The following is a 22,468-nucleotide window of genomic DNA, read 5'->3' as shown; positions in this document are numbered from 1 at the left end:
AGCCAGTGCCACAGTCAACTAAATTAATTAATCAAATATCTAGACAATTTTAGTAGTATAGACAAAGCTCAGGACTGTGAGATATGCTTGTACTGCCAAATAAAGTGGGAGCCACAAGTCTGTTTTGAGCCACAGTTTCGAGTACTTACAGCCTCAGAAGAAAACCAGATCCTTTAGTCTGACTAATACCTGAATGGGAATCCCCTTTATATCATCCCTGATGCAAGTGGTTATCCAGTCTTGGCTTAAAGACCTCAAGGAAAGGGAACCCGCTACCTTCCTCAAAGAAGCCTATTCTATGTTGGAATAGCTAGAATTGTTAAGAAGTTGTTATTTTTCCCTCACATCAAATCCAAATCTGCCTCTCTGAAATTTCCACCAGTTGGTCCTAGTTCTGCAGGTAAGTCTGATTCTTCTTTCACAAGGTAGCTATATGAGATGACATATATATACCCCTATAAACTTCTTTAAGTTAAAACAGTCCAAATCCCTTCAAATGATTTCCATGTGGCATAGTTTTCAGGTCCATCTTGGGTACCTTTCTCTTGATACATTACACTTTGGTAGTCTCTTTACTAATGTGATATTTCAAACTGATTGTCGGTGCACCAAAATGCAGGACTGTACCATCCCTTGTTCTACACATTTTGTTTCTATTAGAACAGCTTAAGACTGCAATAGCCTTTTGCCTACCGTCTGTCTCATCTATGTCCCCATGTTCATGTTAAGGTTACATTTGGGGAAAAAAACCACACATTACTTTTTTTTTCCTTCAACCTGTTGTTAGACATGCCCCTCCCATTCTATACCTGTAGAGATTTCTTGAACCCAATTACAGAATTTTATATTTTTTGAATATAAAATTTTATCTTTTTATATTCTGTCCATCATTCTGGCCTACTGAGATTTTTTTTTATCTTGATAAGTCTTGCCACCGCTAAGCATAAAACCAAGTATATAGGTTATTATTGAGATTTGAGAAGAACCACTCCCCTTTGCCACACCTCTAACTTATCACAGACTTGACTGGGAAAGTGGTAGTTATGCTAGAAGGAACTGTCTTTTTTTTCTTTGGAAGATAAGAATCACCAAATTAGATACTGAATATCTGAAAAAAAATAAAGTAATAAAAACTAACAAAACAATCAGTATAAGGATATGGGATGTTATATTCTTAGCATTCTTAGGAAGGCACAAATCATGTAGAGTTCAACAGTCTGGCATCAAATCTCTAGTCTTTCACATTAATCCTGGCAGATATATATTAACATTCACATGATTTGGTTAACCAGTTGCTAATTTCATAAGTCAATGCTATAAACACCTAACTACAGGTATATCATTTGTCACTAATATAGACACATCTTATATGATTTTTAAAAAAATGTTTCCAAGGCCCATTTAACAGATGTCAGCTTTGGTAACAATATATTTTGATATCAGCTTATATTTATAATGAAGCCAATGTGTTAAAGCATATAGTTGAATTTTTGATTTGCTCCCTCACTTTATATTCAAGTGCTTTAAAACAATCTCTTTAAGTATTACAAAAGAAAAAATGCTTCCATATGTCAAGAAAAAATCCTGTACATTTTAATATGCAGCTTCATATCCAAATGCTAAGCCTGCCTCCAGTCATTCCCCTACAATCCAAAGAACATGGTTATATGGTATAAGGAACTTTGATTAAACATTTGATGTTATGTGATTATAAATAGTTATCTTTAAACACACTGAAAAAGGAACAATTGAGAATGCAATATGATTAGAGTGAGGTGTTTTTTTTACAGATTTCTATAAAATATTTGTCTTAAATATCCCTAAATTCAAAATTCATGCACAAAAAAAGAATCTCAGCCAGAATTTGAAAAACCTTAAAACAAATCAAATTTTAAAGTTTTTTTAAAGGCAATAGTAAACGTTTATATACTTTCCTCTAGGCTCCATCATCCATTTCTTTATTCCTCTGAGCCTGTAGCAGTTATTAAGCAAAGATGGTGGATTTGGTGCTCAGACTTGTGTCTCAGAGGAGGCTGGACACCTGTGTGAATCACAGTGTAATAATGGGTAAGGCAGAAACAGGCGAATCTGAGAAGCATTTGCAGAAGAAACCAAGGAGATGCCAAAAGCCCTTTCTTTTCTCATTGTAGAGAGTGCAGCCTTTAAACAAGGTTGAATTCCCTCAGATTTAACTGTAGAATAGTGTCTTTGACTGCTGCAAACACAAAGCGGATGTTTTCTGTGTCTGTAGCACATGTGAAGTGGGAATAGATAACTTTCTCTTTGTCTGGATTCTGGTCTTGATAAAGCTTCAAGATGAAGTCTCTGGCAGCTTTGACATCCTGTTTAGGTCCTAGTCAGAGGCATAATCACAGATATTAGGAAAGTCAGAGACATTTACTGGACCATCCTTGTAGAACGATTGTTCTCAAACTTTTGGGCCTTAAGACCCTTTAACACTGTTAAAATTATTGAGGACATTAAAGAACTTTTATGTGGATTATATCTATCAATATTTAACTTGTTAGAAATTAAAATTTATAAATTTTAAAAATATTTACTAATTCAATTAAAATAACAACCCCAATACCAATACATGTTAACATAGACATTTTATAAGAATAACTATACACTCCCCATCCCCCGTAAAGAGAAATAGCAACAGAAATCTGTAGTGGCCCCAGTCAGCATAGTTTCATGATTGTTTTCTAGCTTCATCCTATATATGTAGGAGTGAAGACAATGTGTGATAGGAGTGGGCCATGGCTGAGTGATATGACAAGGGAGCCAAGGAATTTAAGGGAAAAAAATGACTGTAGAGTTTACCTATTTCACCAAAGAGTCAAGATGTAAAAGGTTTGTGAATATAGGAAATGCAGGGGCGATGCCCTAGGAAATAAGTTGAGAGATTGGAAATCACTGTGGGTGAAGAATAGGGTTGGGGTTTCAAAGCACAGAGGTGAAATAACAATAGATTATGATAAGATAAAGGGAATTTCAGAGTTCTTGAATGTAGAAGTGGTACACATGGGTGATGGCAAAATCAAGGGTATGGCCATCTTTTTGCATGGCTGAGTTGAGAAGTGGGTAAGTAGTAGGTTATGAAAAATGAGTTAAGGAACTATATGTTTATAGTTTGTCTGAGGGAGTACCAGTATGCATGTGGAAGGCCCCTAGTATGGTGCAGGAACTGGGGAGGAAAGAAAGACTGTAAGCCAGACTGAACTCAAGGAAAAATGAGGAGTGTCATGAAGGTCAAAGGACAACAGCTATTAGAGTTTGGATTGGATGGTAGCTATGGATTGAGTAGACTCCTAAGGAGGAGAAGTTACTAAATGATGGTGGAGAGGTTCAACCTAGGGAACAAGTAATGGGGAACAAGGCCTACTGCAACTCCTCTACCTCACCCAGATGGAAAAGATGAGTGAAATGTCAGCTGGTGCTAGAAATAGAGGCCAAAGATTCATTGTCATTAAGAGGGAGCCAGATCTCAGTAAGAGCAAGAAGATGGATGGAATGGAAAAAAAAAAAAGATTTAAGTTTGTGGATTATGGAGCATTTCAGAAAGCATGTGGAATGGGTGGGTAGCTTTTGCATAGTGAAGGGTTTGGGTTGAGGAGAATAAGGGAACAAACAATGGGGTTTGAAGGATGATAGTGGCATGCCCAGAATCACTGGGATGGGGGGGGCAGTGCAGGTAGGAATCATTGACTAATGATTTTAGGTGGGTTTAGGGTGGTGTTCTCTCAGGGCCTTAAATATTTCAGGCCAGGGGCATGGTAGTTTAACCAATATGAATCCAATTATTATCTGGGCCACATTTCTCTAGCTCCAAAATAATTTTGTCAAATGGCTTGCTAAAATCTAGAAATATTATATTGCTATCATTTTCCCTCACTTGCCTTGTCCTAATACCCTTGTTTAAAACACACACACAAGCAATTTAGTTTGGCAGCATTAATTTTAGTGAACCCATAGAAGTAGGTTCCTAATGATTGCTACCTGCTTTTCTACGTGCTCATAAAACATCAGTTGAATAACACTCCAGAAATTTGCTAGGAATTTACATTAAGCTCACTAGTCTCTAGAAACCTTTCTCACCCCTTTGAAAATATCTGCCTCCCTTCGGTTTTCTGGGACTTCTTTTGTTCTGCATAATGTCTTAAACATTAATAAGAATAGCTCTGTGATAATCTGAAAGTTCTTTATTTACTCTGGGATTCATTGGGACATGGAAACCTGAACTCATTTAAACAGCCAGTTACACTCTTATTATCCTTCTCTCTTATTGAGGACTTCAACTCTTCCTCAATCAAGTTTGTTCTTCCCCTTCCAGTTTGAAATTCCTTCATGATGGAGAAGAAAGAAGCAAAATGAAAACAAAGTATTTCTGCTTTCTCTTTTATCTGAGCCCCCATAACATATACTTTGTAATTGGAGGAAAGCAATTATCTCATTCTGCTTTATGTTAGAATAGCTGGTAAAAACCTGAGATCACACACAGGCCCAGAAAAATTTAGCTTGATGTGTGTGTATATCATTTCAATTATAAATATATCAAACATGTTATAAATATAACCAATTATATTAATATTTAAATTTAATTACATTAAGTACATTTTATTAAACATATTTGATAAAATTTGTCTTAATATTAAATTTTGATTTTTATCATTTTATTTAACTTAAATGTAACATAAACTGATCACTCTCTTGCCTTCTTGCTGGAGAACTACTAACTAGGAGGAAAACCAAAGCCAGAGTGGAACCAAAGGCGCAGGATCATTCACACAGGACATTATTAGAGAACAATGCACGAGATTTAGCCTCTGGAAGTCCTAGGTTCAAATCTTAAGAGTCTTACTAGCTACGTTACCCTGGTTAAGTCACTTAACTTACCTGGGCTTTAATTTCCTTATGGGTAAAATAAGAGGTTTGTACTGATGACCTTTAAGGTCTTTTCAAGCACGGGTTTGTGATCCTATGATCACCTCCTAGAGAATCATGACTTCACAGCATTAAACTTTAATCCTTTTGAAAGAAGATGCTGTTTCTTCATTTTTCTACTGCTGCTTCTCTTCAGGTATATTCCCTCTACTTCACTTCAAGTGCTGGGCCAAAGAGAGCAACCAAACATAACCTCTCCCACTGGATAGCAAATGTTTCTGGCTTATATTTTCCAAGGTCTTCCCCAGTACTCGCACAGTTAGCAGCCCACCCTATTGTTTGCCTCTTAAGAAGATTCTCCAAGGTCCTTGGTTCGGGCCTGTTTTTCAGCCTCAAACCAATCTCACCAGGATAGAAGTAAGGGAATAGGTTCCTTGGCCAAGTCTTGGTAAATATAACATGGATTTACTTGTCATATTAGAGAGTATCTAAAAGATACTCTAAGGCTTAAGGTGAATTTCCTTCTTTCGACCCTTCCTTTCTCCTTGGAAATTCCAATACTATATTGTTATATAAAAACCCCCTTAGTTGATTTCATTGTTATGCTCACTTTTTCCTCCCCTGAGAGTTGCAGTTAGATGCTTTAACATCAACATTGGTGCCCATATGTGTCATTGCACAAGTAGAGGGGCTCATAAAAGTAGAGCAGTTAATGAACAGCACCCATGGAGAGGCCATGGTTCACAAATCAGAATCATGTATACAATAAAATGGGCAAAAAGAGCAGTGTTCTAGAATTCCATTTCGAGAGGGTCATGGAAGGCATTCAGATGTCCTGTGGCTATCCTTATCTCTACATACTAGATCATCACTGGAACTAGGCATTCCGGACAAGTGCTTTTCTAACTTAGATTTGGAGTCAGAGAACCCTGATCAAATCATCTTTCTGCTACTTCTAGCAATATGACCTTGAGCAACTCATTTCATCTGGGCCTCACTTTCATCACCTGAAAGATGACGAATTGACCTCCAAGGTCCCTTCCAACTCTAGATCAAAGGTCCTATTTTTTTTAAGACTCCTAATGATAAAGATGCTACATATTTCCTACAGTAAGCAGTGATTCTAACTGTCTATCACCCCACTAGGGAGGCAGCTGGAACAAAAGGCATGTGACACTGTAAAATGTAACCAATAAACTGAGGTGATGCAGTTATTTATAGCATTAATTCTTGTACATAATCAGATTCTTACCTGTGTATTCTGGGAAGTAGCTGATAAGATGGGAGTACATGATTTTCTCTTCTAAAAGATCTTTTTTGTTTAAGAACAAAATCACTGATGAGTTCAGAAACCAGGGGTAAGTGATGATGGTTTTAAATAAAGCCTTGCTCTCTTCCATGCGATTCTGTGTAGAAAATAGAGATCTTGGTATTAAGCTTAAGAGAAAAGAAACACTATCAAATTGACATGCCAAGTATGTTTCCAACTCCTCAACTAAACCATCCCCATTCAGGTGCCACCTCTCTCAATCCTGAGGTCTTGGGATCACTGCCAAGTACATATAAAGAACACTTACTATGATTTCTATTCCAAGGAGTGAACAAAGAGGGGAAGGAGGCACAACCCACAACAAAGAGTGCTAAAGAGGTCAATAGGTTATTTTTCCATATAAATCCTCCATTACTATCTTTACACCCATCTAAAAAAGCAACAGTTTTGTGAAATTGCACTTGACAAAAGTATTCAATTTTCTGCCTTCACATGATAATCATTGTGTCTGTCATGAGAAATCAATAGAATCCCAATCATAGTCAACCATTTAAGTGGGCAAGATCATTTAGGTCAAGGTCTATGCCAAATGCATATGGGCATGTACCAAACAATCCAGCATTGTGAACTGATCCAACCATTCTGGAGAGCAATTTGGAATTATGCCCAAAGGGCGATAAAGCTATCCATACCATTTGACCCAGCAATGCCACTTTTGGGTCTTTTTTCCAAAGAAATCATGGAAAGGGGAAAGGGACCCACATGTACAAAAATATTTATAGCTGCTCTTTATGTGGTGGCAAGGAATTGGAAGTTGAGGGGATGCCCATCAATTGGGGAATGGCTGGACAAGTTGTGGTATATGAATACGATGGAATACTATTGTGCTGTAAGAAACGATGAGCAGGAGGAGTTCAGAGAAACCTGGAGGGTCTTACGTGAGCTGATGATGAGTGAGATGAGCAGAACCAGAAGAACATTGTACACAGTATCATCAACATTGTGTGTTGATCTACTGTGATGGACTATATTCTTCTCACCAATGCAATGGTACAGAAGAGTTCCAGGGAACTCATGATAATAGAAGAGGATCTCCAAATCCAAGGAAAAAAAAACAACTGTGGAGTATAGATGCTGAATGAACCATACTATTTCTTTTGTCTTTGGTGCTGTTGTTTTTTCTATTTTGAGGTTTTTCATCATTGCTCTGATTTTTCTCTTACAACATGACTAATGCAGAAATAGGATTAATGTTATTATGTGTGAATATATATATATATATGTATATATATATATATAACGTATATCAGATTATCTGCTGTCTAGGGGAAGAGGGAGGGGAGGGAGGGAGAAAAATCTGAAATTGGAAAGCTTGTATAAACAAAAGTTGAGAACTATCTTTACATATAACGGGAAAAAATAAAATACTTTATTAATTTTAAAAAACCAATCCAGCATTTATTTTTTAATTTAATTTTACATATAAGGTATTTTATTTTTTCCATATATATATATATATACACACACACACACACGTATATATACATAATAACATTAAACATATTTCTGCATTAGTCATGTTATAAGAGAAAAATCAGAGCAATGATGAAAAACCTCAAAATAGAAAAACATCAGCACGAAAAACAAAAGAAATAGTATGGTTCATTCAGCATCTATACTCCACAGTTCTTTTTTTTCCCCCTGGATTTGGAGATCCTCTTCTATTGTAAGTTCCCTGGAACTCTTCTGTACCATTGCATTGGTGAGAAGAATATAGTCCATCACAGTAGATCAACACACAATGTTGATGATACTGTGTACAATGTTCTTCTGGTTCTGCTCATCTCACTCATCATCAGCTCATGCAAGACCCTCCAGGTTTCTCTGAACTCCTCCTGCTCATCGTTTCTTACAGCACAATAGTATTCCATTGTATTCATATACCACAACTTGTTCAGCCATTCCCTAATTGATGGGCATCCCCTCAACTTCCAATTCCTTGCCACCACATAAAGAGCAGCTATAAATATTTTTGTACATGTGGGTCCCTTTCCCCTTTCCATGATTTCTTTGGCAATCCAGCATTTATTAATCACCTACATACTATGTGTCAGGCACTGTGCTAGATGCTGGGTATGTAAATACAAAGAATCAAACAATCCCGATTCACAAGGAGCTTACCTTCTGTTGTAGGATACAGTTACGTGGCATCATTGTATATAGAATAAATACCAAGTAGATCAATAGAAGGTATCTAAGGATAGTACACTAGTAGTTGGGAGTAGCAGGGGTAGGATCAGAAAAAAACTTCATATAAAAAGCAAAGAAGATCATGAAGGAAGTCCAGACATTGGTATTAATTTATTTTTTTATTTTTATTTTTTTTTTAGTGAGGCAACTGGGGTTGACTTGCCCAGGGTCACACAGCTAGTAAATGTTAAGTGTCTGAGGCTGGATTTGAACCCAGGCACTCCTGACTCCAGGGCTGGTGCTCCATCCACTGCGCCACCTAGCTGCCCCGGTATTAATTTATTAATGCTAAATAATGGAAGTGATAGATATCTAGCAGAAGCAGGCTGGATCTGTTCTAAAAGGATAAAAATGACCCATCTTGATGGTGATCAACTAGATTTAAACAAGGCTTTGTTTTCTTCCATGTTTTTCCATTAAGAGGAAAAGAACTTGAAACTTAACTTGAGAAAAAATTAAGGCACACTGCTACAGCTGGGCAGACCCATTAATGGGGGAGGTGGAGTGTGCAGGGACAGGAATGGGGAGGAGGAAGGGAAATGTTACTATTCAACAGTAACACACTAATCTGTCTCCACCACCACACACCCCTCCCCCACCCACCACGCTACCTCACTTTATTAGCCAACCTGAGATTTGAAATTTATAACCAGAAATTGCATCCTTCATCTGGCTTGTAGATGTATGTTGTGTGTTAGGAAGGGTTGTTGTAAATGTGTTATGTTGCAATGGACTGTACGATGTTATACAGAGAACAGAGGTTGAGGAATAATTCAAAGTACTGAAAAGTAACATTTTACTCAAGTTCTTTCCATTTGAGGCCTCTGAAAAAACGATTTAGGAAATATCTTTGAAATGCCTAACATCAACTTCAAATGCCTAACTTCAACAGTTGTCTTACGGAAAAAAGTCTTTAAAGAAGATTATGCTTGGTTTCCACAGAAAAACCAAGCATGTTGGTTTAGTGGTTTGAGCACACAGAGCAAGAAGCCGACTTTTGAGAAATAAGGCTTTAAGCAGGTTTGTCATGTTTAGGGTTTAGTTGAAGTAGAATGGGAAAAAAAAAAGTTCTTACTCTTTTTCTTTTTTTTTGGTGAGGCAATTGGGGTTAAGTGACTTGCCCAGGGTCACACAGCTAGTGTTAAGTGTCTGAGGCCAAATTTGAACTCAGGTCCTTCTGAATCCAGGGCCGGTGCTCTATCCACTGCACCACCTAGCTGCCCCAAAGTTCTTACTCTTTAAACAAATAAAACCAAATTGGGATACCGGTTGGTTTAAAAGGTTTTATAGAAAGAAACTGACTTAATCAATAGCAAGACGTTGGCACTGTGTGAAGGCTCTGCCACTCTAAATGAAGCTTATAAAAGTGCATGGGGGTGTAGGATTGGAGATGGGCAGGACCATGCCAATGAAAACAGCAGCCACCTTCCCTCAAAATGGTGACTGATGTAGGTATGACTGCAGAACATATAGCACCACACATCATCATATAACAACACATCATACATATAACAGCACAATGTACCCTCATAGGGAATGGAAAAAAGTTCTATCACCCCACCACATAAGTCTTAAGGCCCCTTACTATGAGTGCTGAACATTCGATTCCCACCAATCTCCTTTTGCCTTGGCTAAGCCTTGAGGATATCAGTGACTGGTATTATTATCTTTATTTTCTTGATCATGTTTTTATTATCATTTGTATCAAGTTTGGTGGCTGCCAGAGTCATGGGAGTGTTGGGACAGTATTGTCATACTTCAGGACACCATTTTGCAGGGACATTTTCAAATAATGCAGGTCTCATTAGGGAAAAACAAATTAGGAATACAACTCCAAGGTATGTGGCAAAATAGATGGTGTGTCAGACTTGGAGTCAGGAAGAACCCCTGACAATAGTTATGTGACATGGCAACATCACAACCTTTTTGAGTCTTAATTTCCTTATCCATAGAATGGAGAAACAATGTGTTGCATACCTATCCCAAAGGGTAATTGTAAACCTCAAAGGAAATAATCTATTTAAGTACTTTATAAACTTTAAAGCCCAATATCAATGTTATTCTCCAAGGTGTATTTTGGTTAATGCTTTGAGGGCTGGGGCGGGGGGGGCGGGGGGAGCGGAAGAACATGAAAAAAGATCTATGAATTTGACTGAAAATTCTACACTGGGGAAAAGGGACTGCAACGAACCCCAGGAATGCTTTCACATGAAAGAGTATGAAATGGCAAAGCTTCTTCAAGACAACTCAGAGGTATGGGTATGGTGGTGTCAGGAGAAACTAGGAGTCTGGAAGATCCTATCTAGAGAATCTCGAGTCTTATAAGGAGTTAAGAAGAGCCACTGGAGTCTGTTCTTTGAGGGCCTAGCTGTAATTCAAAACAAACCTAACCTCCCTTTTAGCAGAGTTGAAACAGCCTCCATATTGATAGTGATTATATTTTCCAAACTAAAAATCAAGACATGTTTTTACAAAACATTTTGTTTAAAATATATTTTATTTCACTTCTTGGGGTGGAGCCAAAATGGCAGAATAGAGAAAGCACTCAGCTGAGCTCTCCCAACATTTCCCTCCAAACAACTTTAAAATAACACCTCACATCTAACTCTGGAGGGACAGAGCTGACAAAAGGTCAGAATGAAACATTCTTCTAGCCCAAAACAACAGAGAAGGTTGGAAAAAGATATCTGTGACATGGGGGAGGAGGCTAACCCAGAAGCCACAGTGATGAAAAATAGTGGGACTAAGTGGTTAGGAGCAGCTTCACGAGTTCTCAAACCAGAGATAGTAAGGGGACCTGGAAAATGGTCAGAAAGAAATTACAAAGGATAACACTATATTAGAGATGATAAGCAGGATTTCAGAAAGGCCTGGAAAGACTTGTATGAACTGATGTATTCTAAAGTGAGCAGAACCCAGAGATTGTTGTGCGCAGTGACAGCAATATTGTTTGATGAATTGTAAATGACAGCCACTCTCAGAAATACAAGGATCCAAAGGACTAATGAAGAAGCATACTATCCACCTCCAAAGAAAGAATATATTGATTGAACACAGACTGAAGCATGCTATTTTTCACTATTTTTTCTTTTGAGTCTTCTTATACAAAATGACTAATATGGTAATGTTTTACATAATTGCACATGTATAACCTATATTTGATTGCTTACCACCTCAGGGATGGTAGGACAGAATTTGGAACTCAAAACTTTTAAATAAAAAATGTTTATATATTAAAAAGCAAACAAAAAAACAAAGGATAGTACTAGAATAGGACTAGACCTGTTCAGCAACTCAATTGCCTATACCCACTTATGGGTTATAATTCAAGGGCAGAGAGGAGAACTTTCAGTCAAGAGGGAGTGGAAGACCTTAGGGGCAGTATCATTTTTGGATCCAAGGGATGAAAGACCCTGAGGAATAGTATTGTTTCCAGTCTCAAGTGGGGTGAAAGGTGTGTGTGTGTGTGTGTGTGTGTGTGTGTGTGTGTGTGTGTGTGTGTGTGAGAGAGAGAGAGAGACAGAGAGACAGAGAGACAGAGAGAGACAGAGAGAGACAGAGAGAGACAGAGAGACAGAGAGAGAGGATCAGCATCAATTGTAATCTCAAGGAATCAGGGGCCCTTAATAGGTAAAGTGCAGACCAACAGAGCAGAAACCATACTTCTCCCCATACCACACCACCTTGGAAGCACCCAAAACTTCCAAACCCCTAGAACTAGCTCTGAAAACAGAGCAAAAAAGCCTGAAGCTTGAGGATGTGCCTATCCACTGCCCACTCCCAACCCCCCTGAAGAAGTTTGTTTATCCTAAATGATTAAACCCAGGAAATAGAGTCCAACACCAAGATCTGTTCTTCACTTTCTTTAAGAATAAGTAATACTTTTTCAAAGCCACTTATGTTTTATATCCAGCTTACCTCATTGTCACACTCAGCCAGGACTTGATCATATTCACTCAGAGCTACTAAGAAAATGATGGAGGTGACACTTTCAAAACAGTGGATCCATTTCCGTCTCTCAGACCTCTGGCCTCCGACATCCACCATCCTGCCCAGTAGAAACAGAAAACATGACTCTGAGATTACACAGCTCTTTATTCTTTACAGAAAAGTCTTTGTTTATTGGAGAAAAGAAATGTTTTGAATGCCTCCTTCAGCAAGATTTCCTCAATCTTAGTCCTAGATGGTGTCCTTATTAATACAAGCAGTTCTGCCCTTGCAAATGGGCGGCCCTACTATGGACTCCACAGTGATGGAGCTATAAATATTGAATTTCAATGTAGGAGATATTTACTTCCCTTCAAATACTCAGAGTCTCAGAACATAGTTTCAGATCTGGAAGGGACCCATGAACCTATTTCACCAATACATACTCCAAAGTGGTCATCCAGACTCTGCTTGAAGACTTCCTGTGAGGGGAAACTACTATCCAAGCTCATGCTCAGATAGGTGAGCTTTTTCTCTATCTGCCCCAGTACCAAACCTCCACTTCACTTCTCAGTCACCAGCTCCAAACTCTGCAGGCTACTACTATCCTGCTAAGATCTCTACTTCCTCCTGACTGGAATCTTGGATTCCACCTCTGGAACCTGGGCTCCAATGGATAACCTATCTTATCTTGCTCAGAACTAGGTATATCTTCCTCTACTTGCCTCAAGGAGACAAGCTCCTGGAGGACATGTACTTTTTTTTTTGGTGAGGCAATTGAGGTTAATTTACTTGCCCAGGGTCACACAGCTAGTAAGTGTTAAGTGTCTGAGGCTGGATTTGTACTCAAGTCCTCCTGAATCCAAGGCCAGTGCTCTATCCACTGCACCACCTAGCTGCCCCTAGGACATGTACTTTTTGCTAATATTTGTATTCCCAGCATTTAGCACAGTGCCTAGTACATAGTAAGTGTTTAATAAATGCTTGCTCTATCATCTACCTACTTATTGCTGAAAGCAGCTCATTCTATGTTTGGATGTCTCCAATTGTTAGGAAGTTCTTCCATACAAGTCTAAATCTTCCTCTCTACAATTTTCACCTATGTCTCCTGGTCCTATTCTTGGGTGCCAAGAAGAAATTTCATCCCAAAAGGAGGAGGTCATAGTTCCACTAACATACCTTTTCCTGGAGTACTCTGTTCGGTTTGAGGCACTACATTTTAGGAAAGGAGCGGATAAGCTGGAAAGCACCCAGAGGAAGAAGACTACAGTGATGAACTGGCCACAATATAGTATTACATGAGGTCAGTTCAAGGAATGGAGGATGTTTCACCTGAAGGAGAGAAGATTTAGGAGGGAGATAATAGTTGCAGTTGAATACTAAAAATTATCATGGAGAAGAGGAATTGAGGGTAGAACTGGGAGTAATAGTAGAAGCTGAGGAGAAGAAAGTTTCTACTTGATTCTTAACAGTTGTCCAAAGGTGAAAAGGACTGCCTTGGAAGACAGTAGGATCCCCCCCTCTAGAGATGTTCAAGCAGAGAATGAATGAACACATCAGTGATGCCGGAAAGAAGATCCCATTAAGTATAGGCTGACTTTGATATATGCTAGATTCAGAGCCAGCAGAGACATCAGAGAACATCTAGCTCAACTTCCTTTTACATATGAGGAAATGGTTGGCCCAAGGAGATACAATAATTTACCCAATATCACAGAGGTAGTAATTGTAAAGAGTGAGATTTGAAACCAGGTCCTCCATCTCCAGAGCCAGTATTTTTTCTAATAGACTCTGCTACCTTTTAATGCTTCTAATGACCTTTCTACACCTGAGATTCCGTGATTCTGTAATCCTTCTTCTACATGACAGTCCTTTAAATACATATAGCCAGCATGCTATGTGTATACACTAATCCCAATCATTAGCCAAGTTGGTCATTTTCCTACCTTTCCTCACCCACAGAGATTGTTGTTCCTGGAGAATAAGTGAGTAAATTGGTGGTATGATAAGCCCTGAAAATTGTTTTCAAAAAGCATAAAACGCACCAAAATTTGGCATTGATCCCATTCACATTTACCAATGCAATTGATTCAGCTCTACCCATTCCTCCCTTCTATTCATTTATTCAATAAGTATTAACTGCTTACTACATACCCAGCATTGTGATGGACACTAATAAGTCCCTAGCTCAAGTACCTTGTAACTTAACTGTGGAGACAGGTAAACATATGAAAGGAGAGGGTTTTAAGAGAGACCCAGGAGTACTTCCTGAAGACACTGGACCAATGTAATGAATCAATCAATCAATCAATCTTTCTTTCTTTCTATTTTTTTGCGGGGCAATGAGGGTTAAGTGACTTGCCCAGGGTCACACAGCTAGTGTCAAGTGTCTGAGTCCAGATTTGAACTCAGGTCCTCCTGAATCCAGGGCGGGTGCTTTATCCACTGTGCCACCTAGCTGCCCCTGGACCAATGTAATCTTTTAACCAATGAAAGAAAACAAAATATTGGGCACTGTCAAGAACAATAATGGAGATGAAACAGAAAACATGATCCTACCATAGTATGAAACTATAGCATATCCAAATCTGGAATACTGAATAAAATTCTGATTACAGCTTCACAGATCTAGACTTGAAAGGACCCTCAGAGGTCATCTAGATCTAGTTGAAGGAACTGAGGCCAAGGGAATGTAAGTGATCTGCCCAAAGTCACACAGATGATGTTAGAAGCTGGATTTGTAGAATTCTCCGACCCCACAGATGGTACATGGTACCTTGAATTTTGTTCTTGAAATACCTCAACTATGAAAAGGATAGAAATCAGCAAAGTTTAAAGCAGAACAAAAGAGCAATGATATATGTTAGAAAGGAATTTTGTCTTTTCCCTAAATGAGGAAAAGCATCAGTTGTCAAAATAGTCAATTAAGTAGTCAAAGAAATAACAGCTTCTAGTACATGAGCAGCCAATTAACTATTTGCAGGAAAAGGGAATGTAACTCTGTAAGAACAATGAAAAAGTGAACTCTATTCCTCAGACCTTTCTTTCTTCCCAAGGCATGCCTCATTTCAGAATTATCCCATGACAAGTCTCCCAATATCTGCTTCCTTCATTGTCAGGGGGGAAAAAGGCAATATGATGTAGTAGATAGGACACTGGACTTGGAATCAGAAAGTCTTAACTTCAAATCCCACCTCAAACAAATGGAAAATAAGACAGTTAGACTTTATGGCCTCTAAACCCCTTTCCTGCTTTAAATCTATGATCCTATGATGCTGTAAATACTATCCTAAGGCCATCAAACACCTTAGGGAGCATTAATGAGTTTCTTGTTCCTGGGCACCATTTTAAAAAACCACCAGTGGCATTTACAGATTCTTAACAGGCTACTCAGATAAGGTCACCATCTTACCGAAAGATAATATTTTCTAAATCAAAGGGATATTCAATAATTCCAGTTGTAGGCACTCGGACACGGAGAACATCTTGTTGTGTTGGCACAAATGATGGCAAGGCAATGCGATCAATATCACTCAGGTAACTGTAAGGTCAAATAAAGGTGAGTTGAAATGTATTTTCAAGGAACACCCTATTGGCAAAAGCAGGCTGTCTTCCTATTAAATAAATACATTCTTCTATAAAGTATAGCACTAAACAACATGCATAATCTTTAAACCCCACCCTCCAAAGGACTATTTCAGGAAGAAGATGGGACAGATCTCACCTTCAAGGGAATCTGCAAATTATTCAATTTATCTTCTCTAGATCCTAGGTAGATAACTATGCAATCTTAATAATTAATTGACTACTATCATATTTGCCTATGTATGTATGTATGTATGTATGTATGTGTGTGTGTGTGTGTTTGTTTTATTTGACCCTGAGTCTTTCACCTATCTATCAGGAAGTGGGAATCATGCTTAATCATTAGTCTTATGGAATCATAGTTGATCATTATACTGATAAAAGTTTCTAATTTCTTCCAAGTTGTTTGTCTTGACTGTATTGTTGTTCCTGTATAAAGTGTTCTGGTTCTGTTCACTTCACTCTGCATTAGTTCATATAACTTCCTGGGTTTCTCTGAGATCATCCCATTCATTATTTCTTAAAGCATAATAATATCTTATAGTCACAGTCATTTCCCAATTTATGGGTACAACCTGAGATTCCAATTCTTTGCCACTTGAAGAAGAGCCATAAATATTTTGGTAATTTTTGTTTGCTTAGGACTAATGCCACCCTTAATCTACTCTCCACATAAATTCCCCTTCTCTATTCCCCCACTTTTCTGTGTTGAGTGAAATGTATTTCTATATGTAACTCTGTGTGTGCTCTTCCCTGCTTTGAACAGTCCAGATGACAGGTTCAAGTGTCATCTGCTCCTTCTAACCCCCTCCTCCTGATCTGTATAGATGTCTACTTGTACATGATTATTATGTTGAGATGATTTCCCCTTTTTCCCCTCCCCCCTTCTTTTTTCATTCATCTCTTAAAATCATGAAGACTCGACAAAATCACTCCCAGACCTTCTGTCTAACTAGACTCCTATTGACTCTTGGTGATGATAGACTTCAGAGAGAATAATATATTATCATCTCCTTATATTTGAATGTTCATAGTTTATCCTTGTTTAGTCCCTAATAAGTGTTCATTCATATTTACCTTTTCATATTTCTCTTAACACCTGTGTTTGGATTTAAAGTTTCTATGAAGCTCTGGATTTTTCTTCAGATGTGTTTGGAAGTACAATCCATTTAATCCTCTCTAGGATTATACTAAGTTTTGCTGGGTATGTTATTCTTAGCTATAAGCCTATATCCTTTGCCTTCTGGAATATTGTATTCCAAGCTCTCCTCTTCTTCACATTGATAGGTGCTAAATCATGTGTGATCTTGACTATGACTCTTTGATACCGGAATTCTTTCTTTCTGGCTGCTTAAAATATCTTTTCTTTGAGCTTGAAGCTCTGGATTTTGGCTAATATGTTGCTGGGAGTTCATATTTTGGGGATTCTTTCAGGAGGTAACGAATAATTTAAAAAATTTTTTCACTTTGTCCTCTTGTTCTAAGAAATATGGGCAATTTTCCTGTTTTACGGGAGCTTATATTTTCTGAATCTCTCAGTCAAAAGTATAACAGCAAATATATGGCTTGTCATTGAAAACAAATTGTGAAAACCTACTTGCTGTTACCTTCTATTTTTTTCATCAAGGATACCGTCAACATTTTGTACATTATTCTCATAAATATTTTTAAAGTTGAGAAAGAATAGCTGGGAAATTACTGATGTAATTGCAATCCTCTTTTGGATATTAACATTATTTATGATGTTTTCTATTCTTTTCATATCTTCCTCATCCTGAGATAGCTTATAAAATGACCTTTCAGGATTATGTCACCTTCCTTGTTTAACTTCATTTGCTTTTCTTGGATTTATCTTCTTAACTGCTATTTCAAATTACCTATATAACACACTGGGGACTGAAGTATTAGTGTTCAAATTCAGGTGGTTCCATTACAACTCATTATGAAAATATTATATAAATTATATGCATTCCACTCTCCATTTATTTGTTGACTTTAGGCAAGTTTCATTTTTGAATATGTTTTGTATGCAATGGCTCAGCTGAGTCTCATGCTAAGTTTTCTTGAGTCTTTTTTTGCTTCCAGTGACTTTCATTTTATGAGGCAATGCAGATCATTTGCCATCTACTGTGGCTTGAAGAGGAAAGAAGGTCAAGGTAATAAGGAAATTCTTCAAGAATTGTGGTTACATTGAAGTGACTGACAAGACTAGATAGGCAGTCAAGTGAAATTAGAGCAAGAGAAAGACTGAGAAGATAGGTAGTCAAGGAATCAAAGGTTATAATTTTATATATATACATATATAGTGTGTATATATCTATATCATCTATATTTATATATATATCCATCAAAATGAAATGGGGGAAGAGATGAGAAAGTTGAATTTAGTGGCATTATTAAGGTTATCATCATAATATTAACCTCATTTCAACTCTGTAAAATGAGGCACTCTTGGGTCTCTTCTATCTTTTTGTTTTGTTTTTTTGGTGAGGCAATTGGGGTTAAGTGACTTGCCCAGGGTCACACAGCTAGTAAGTGTCAAGTGTCTGAGGCCGGATTTGAACTCAGGTCCTCCTGAATCCAAGGCCAGTACTTTATCCACTGCGCCACCTAGCTGCCCCGGGTCTCTTCTATCTTAAACATTATGTTGGTGTAGAACTTCTTTCTTCCTTCTTGGCACTTCTCACTTGTTTGTCAGGTTACATACTTTGGCTGGTTAGTGTGATAGCTCAAAAGGAAATAAAATGTTTGTAAGCAGGTTGTTTTTTAACTCCTTTTGGTTGCCCAGGACACTTAGGCCCACCTAGTTTCACATATGCTCTCTCCTCCTCTTTCCCTTCCCTCTCATAACCTCCATCATCCACAATTTTCATAACATGAATAAATTTGCAAACAAACAATAATGGATGGGCTTTACCCTCTTTTGGCTCATGTACACACAAAACAAAGCCTCTGGAAAAAATGGTACAAAGTGCCCACATATAGGCACACAAGGAAAATCTAAAGTGATTTTCCAAATAACAACATATTAAAAAATTTAAAAGAATAGTGAAACAAATATTCCAAACCCAACATCTGAATTACTGACTTTGGTGTCTTAACTCCAGACTTCAAAATATAATTAATTTTCTATGTGGTAAAGTTGGGTAGTATATTTCTTCCATTTGGAAAGTTCCCTTTAACAAGATTAATGGAGAAATCATGCTTTTAACTCCTGGATCTAATAAAGATTAGTGTATGAACTATGAGTCACTGCTATAAATCTGGGCTTTCCTTCTCTGCAGAACACACCCAGAAATGGGACGTGATGATGAGAAATGTTCTGATCTTGTTGTGTGATTAATGAGAGTCCTCTTGCTAGCCTCCCCATTTATTCTTCATTTCCAACTTTCAGTGGAATGGTACCTATACCGAAGTTTTCCCATTGGATTTGTTGATTATTTCAAAAACTCAGACTACCACATTTTTAGTAGCTGAGAAAGTGTTCATCAACTCTCAACCTGACAGCATCCTGGTATTAACTTATGCAATGGAACCCAGAGTGTATGAATGTTTGGAAGTTGTATCATGGTTGTTTTTTAATTTTTAAAATATTACTTCTTATTAACATTCCTTTTAAAAATATTCAGTTCCAAATTCTTGCCCTTCTCCTCTCCCATCAATTGATAAGACAAGCAATACGATACCCATTATAGATGTAAAATCACACAAAACATTTCCATTGACATGTAAAATTTAAAAAGAAACAAGAAAAAGAAAGTGAAAGATTGTTTCAATTTGAATTAAAAGTTCATTATTTCTCTCTCTAGAAATGGAAAGTACTTTTCATGATGAGTTGGAATTGTCATAGATCACTGGATTGATCAGAGGAGCTAAGTCTTTCACAGTTGTCCATCATTACAAACATTATTATTATTTTGTTCAATGTTCTGGTTTTGTTCACTTCACATTGCATCAATTCACATAAATATCCCCAGTTTTTTTTAGTAACCATCCTGCTCATCATTTCTTTTAGCACAGTAGCATTCCATCACAATCATACACCCTGACCAGGTCAGCCATTTTCCAACTGATGGGCATCCCTTGAATTTCAAATTCTTTACCATCACAAAAAGAGCTTTTCTACCTATCTACATGTACACACATCATTCATATATATATACACACACACACACATATACACATATATATACATATATACACACACATATACATATAAACATCATATATACTATATATTATATTATCTATAGTATAAAATTATATATATATGTATGTAAAATTTGTATATATGGGTCCTTTTTCTTTGATATTTTTTGGAGGTATAGATTTAGTAGCAGTGTTTCTGGATCAAGGAGTATTCAGTTTTATAGTCCTTTAAGCATAGTTCCAAATTGTTCTATAGAATGGTTAGGCAGTTCCAAACTCCAAAAATGCACCAATGTCTCTATTTTTTTCCATATTTCCTCCAATATTTGTCATTTTCCTTTTCTATCTTCTTGGCCAATCTGGTAGGTGTGAAGTGGTACCTCAGATTTCTTTTAGTTTGCATTTCTCTAATTATTAGTGATTTAGAGCATGTTTTCATATGACTATAGATAGTTTTTATTTCTTCATCAGAAAACTTCTTGTTCATATTCCTTGACTGTATATCAATTGGGGAATGGTTCTTATTTTTATAAATTAGGCTCAGTTCTGTATATATCTGAGAAATGAAACCTTTATCAGAGAAACTTTCAATAAAAGTTCTATACATTGCCCCCACTCCCACCCCTGGCCCAATTTCCCTTCCTTCTAAATTTGGTTGCATTGGTTTTATTTGTGCAAAACCTTTTTTATTTCATGTAGTCATTATTATGCATTGCAATCCCTATAGTCCTCTCCATCTCTTGCTTGGTCATAAACTCTTCTCTATACATAGATTTGATAGTTGGTTTTTTTTGCATCCTTCCTCAATTTGCTTATATTATCCTCTTAATTTAAAATATGTATCCATTTTGACTTTATCTTGCCATACGGTGGAGATGTTGGTTTATGCCTAGTTTTTACCAAATTGCTTTCCAGTTTTCCCAGAAGTTTTTGTCAAATAGTGAGTTCTTGCTGAAATATTTGGATCTTTAGGTTTAGTGAAAACTGGATTACTACGGTTATTTACTACTGTATATTATGTACCCAATCTAGTCCATTCTTCAACCATTCTATTTCTTGTCCACTACCTGATTGTTTTGATGATTATTGTTTTATAGTATAGTTTGAGATCTGGTACTGCTAAGGCCACCTTCATTCAATTTTTTTTTCCATTGATTTTCTTGATATGCTTGACCTTTTGTTCTTCCAGATAAACTTTGTTGTTATTTTTTTTTCTAGATCTATAAATCAATTCTTTGGTATGGCCCTGAATAAGTAAGTTATTAAGTAGAATTGTCATCATCATTATTATTATTATATTAGCTTGGCCTACTCATGAGCAATTAATATTTCTCTAATCATTAAGACCTGTCTTTATTTGTATGAAAAGTGTTTTGTAATTGTGTTCATATAGTTCCTATGTGTATCTTGGCTGGTAGACTCCCAGGTACTTAAATTGTCTATAATTATCTTAAGTAGAATATTTCTTTCTTACTCTTTCTGCTAGGTTTTGTGGGTAATATATTGAAATGTGGAAAATTTATGTGGCTTTATCTTATATTCTGTGATTTTACAAAAGTTATTGTTTCAATTAGTTTTTAGTTAATTCTCAAAATATACCAATAGAACAACTGAAGAGAGTGATAGTTTTGTTTTTTCATTGCCTATTCTTATTCTTTCATTTTTTCTTACCTTATTGTTATAATTAGAATCTCTAGTATAATAATGAATAATACAGATGATAATGGGCATCCTTGCTTCACTCCAGATCTTCTTCAGAAGGTTTCAAATTTATCCCCATTATTGACAATGCTTCCTCTTGGTTTTAAATAAACACTATTTATAATTTTAAGAAAAGTGCCATTTTTTCTTATACTTTCTAGTGCTTTTTAATAGGAATGGGTGCTGTATTTCATCAGAAGCTTTTTCTGTACTTATTGTTTTTTGACATTGATATGGTCAATTATGCTAGTAGTTTTCCTAATAGTGAAACAGCCCTACAGTCCTGATATAAATCTCACCTGGTCATAATGCATGATCACTGTGATATATTGCTGTAATCTCACTAATATTCTATTTAAATTTTTTCTATTAATATTGATTAGGAAATTTGGTCTATAATACTTTTTTCTGTTTTCATTCTCCCTGGCTTAAGTATCAAAACCATATTTTTATCAAAGAAAGAATTTGGTAGAACTCCTTTACCTACTTTTTCAAATAGTTTATATAGTATTTGAATTAATTGGTCTTTACATGTTTGGTAGAATTTCCTTGTAAATCCATCTGGTCAGGGATATTTTTCTTAGGAAGCTCATTTATGGCTTTTGTTCAATTTCTTTTCTAACAGGGCTATTTAAGCCTTCTATTTCCTTTTCTGTTTATGTGTACAATTTATATTTTTGTAAATACCCATACATTTAA

The 22,468-nt window shown here is 36.8% G+C and overlaps 1 protein-coding gene across 1 annotated transcript in view; it reads right to left on the bottom strand.

Moving 5' to 3' along the window:
- Positions 1–1,507: 1,507 nt before the first annotated feature.
- The window catches only part of LOC122734846 (guanine nucleotide-binding protein subunit alpha-14), a 279,113-nt gene continuing 258,152 nt past the window's right edge, over positions 1,508–22,468 (bottom strand). The window contains exons 4-7 of the mRNA XM_043975957.1: positions 15,747–15,875; positions 12,326–12,455; positions 6,140–6,293; positions 1,508–2,353 (exon numbers count right to left, since the gene is read on the bottom strand). Coding sequence (XP_043831892.1) covers positions 2,163–2,353; positions 6,140–6,293; positions 12,326–12,455; positions 15,747–15,875 — 604 coding nt within the window. The 3' untranslated portion in view covers positions 1,508–2,162. The remainder of the gene's footprint in view (positions 2,354–6,139; positions 6,294–12,325; positions 12,456–15,746; positions 15,876–22,468) is intronic.

This window comes from Dromiciops gliroides, chromosome 1 (assembly GCF_019393635.1).
Source record: "Dromiciops gliroides isolate mDroGli1 chromosome 1, mDroGli1.pri, whole genome shotgun sequence".
Taxonomy (NCBI): domain Eukaryota; kingdom Metazoa; phylum Chordata; class Mammalia; order Microbiotheria; family Microbiotheriidae; genus Dromiciops; species Dromiciops gliroides.
This window is presented reverse-complemented; position numbering and strand designations above follow the sequence as displayed.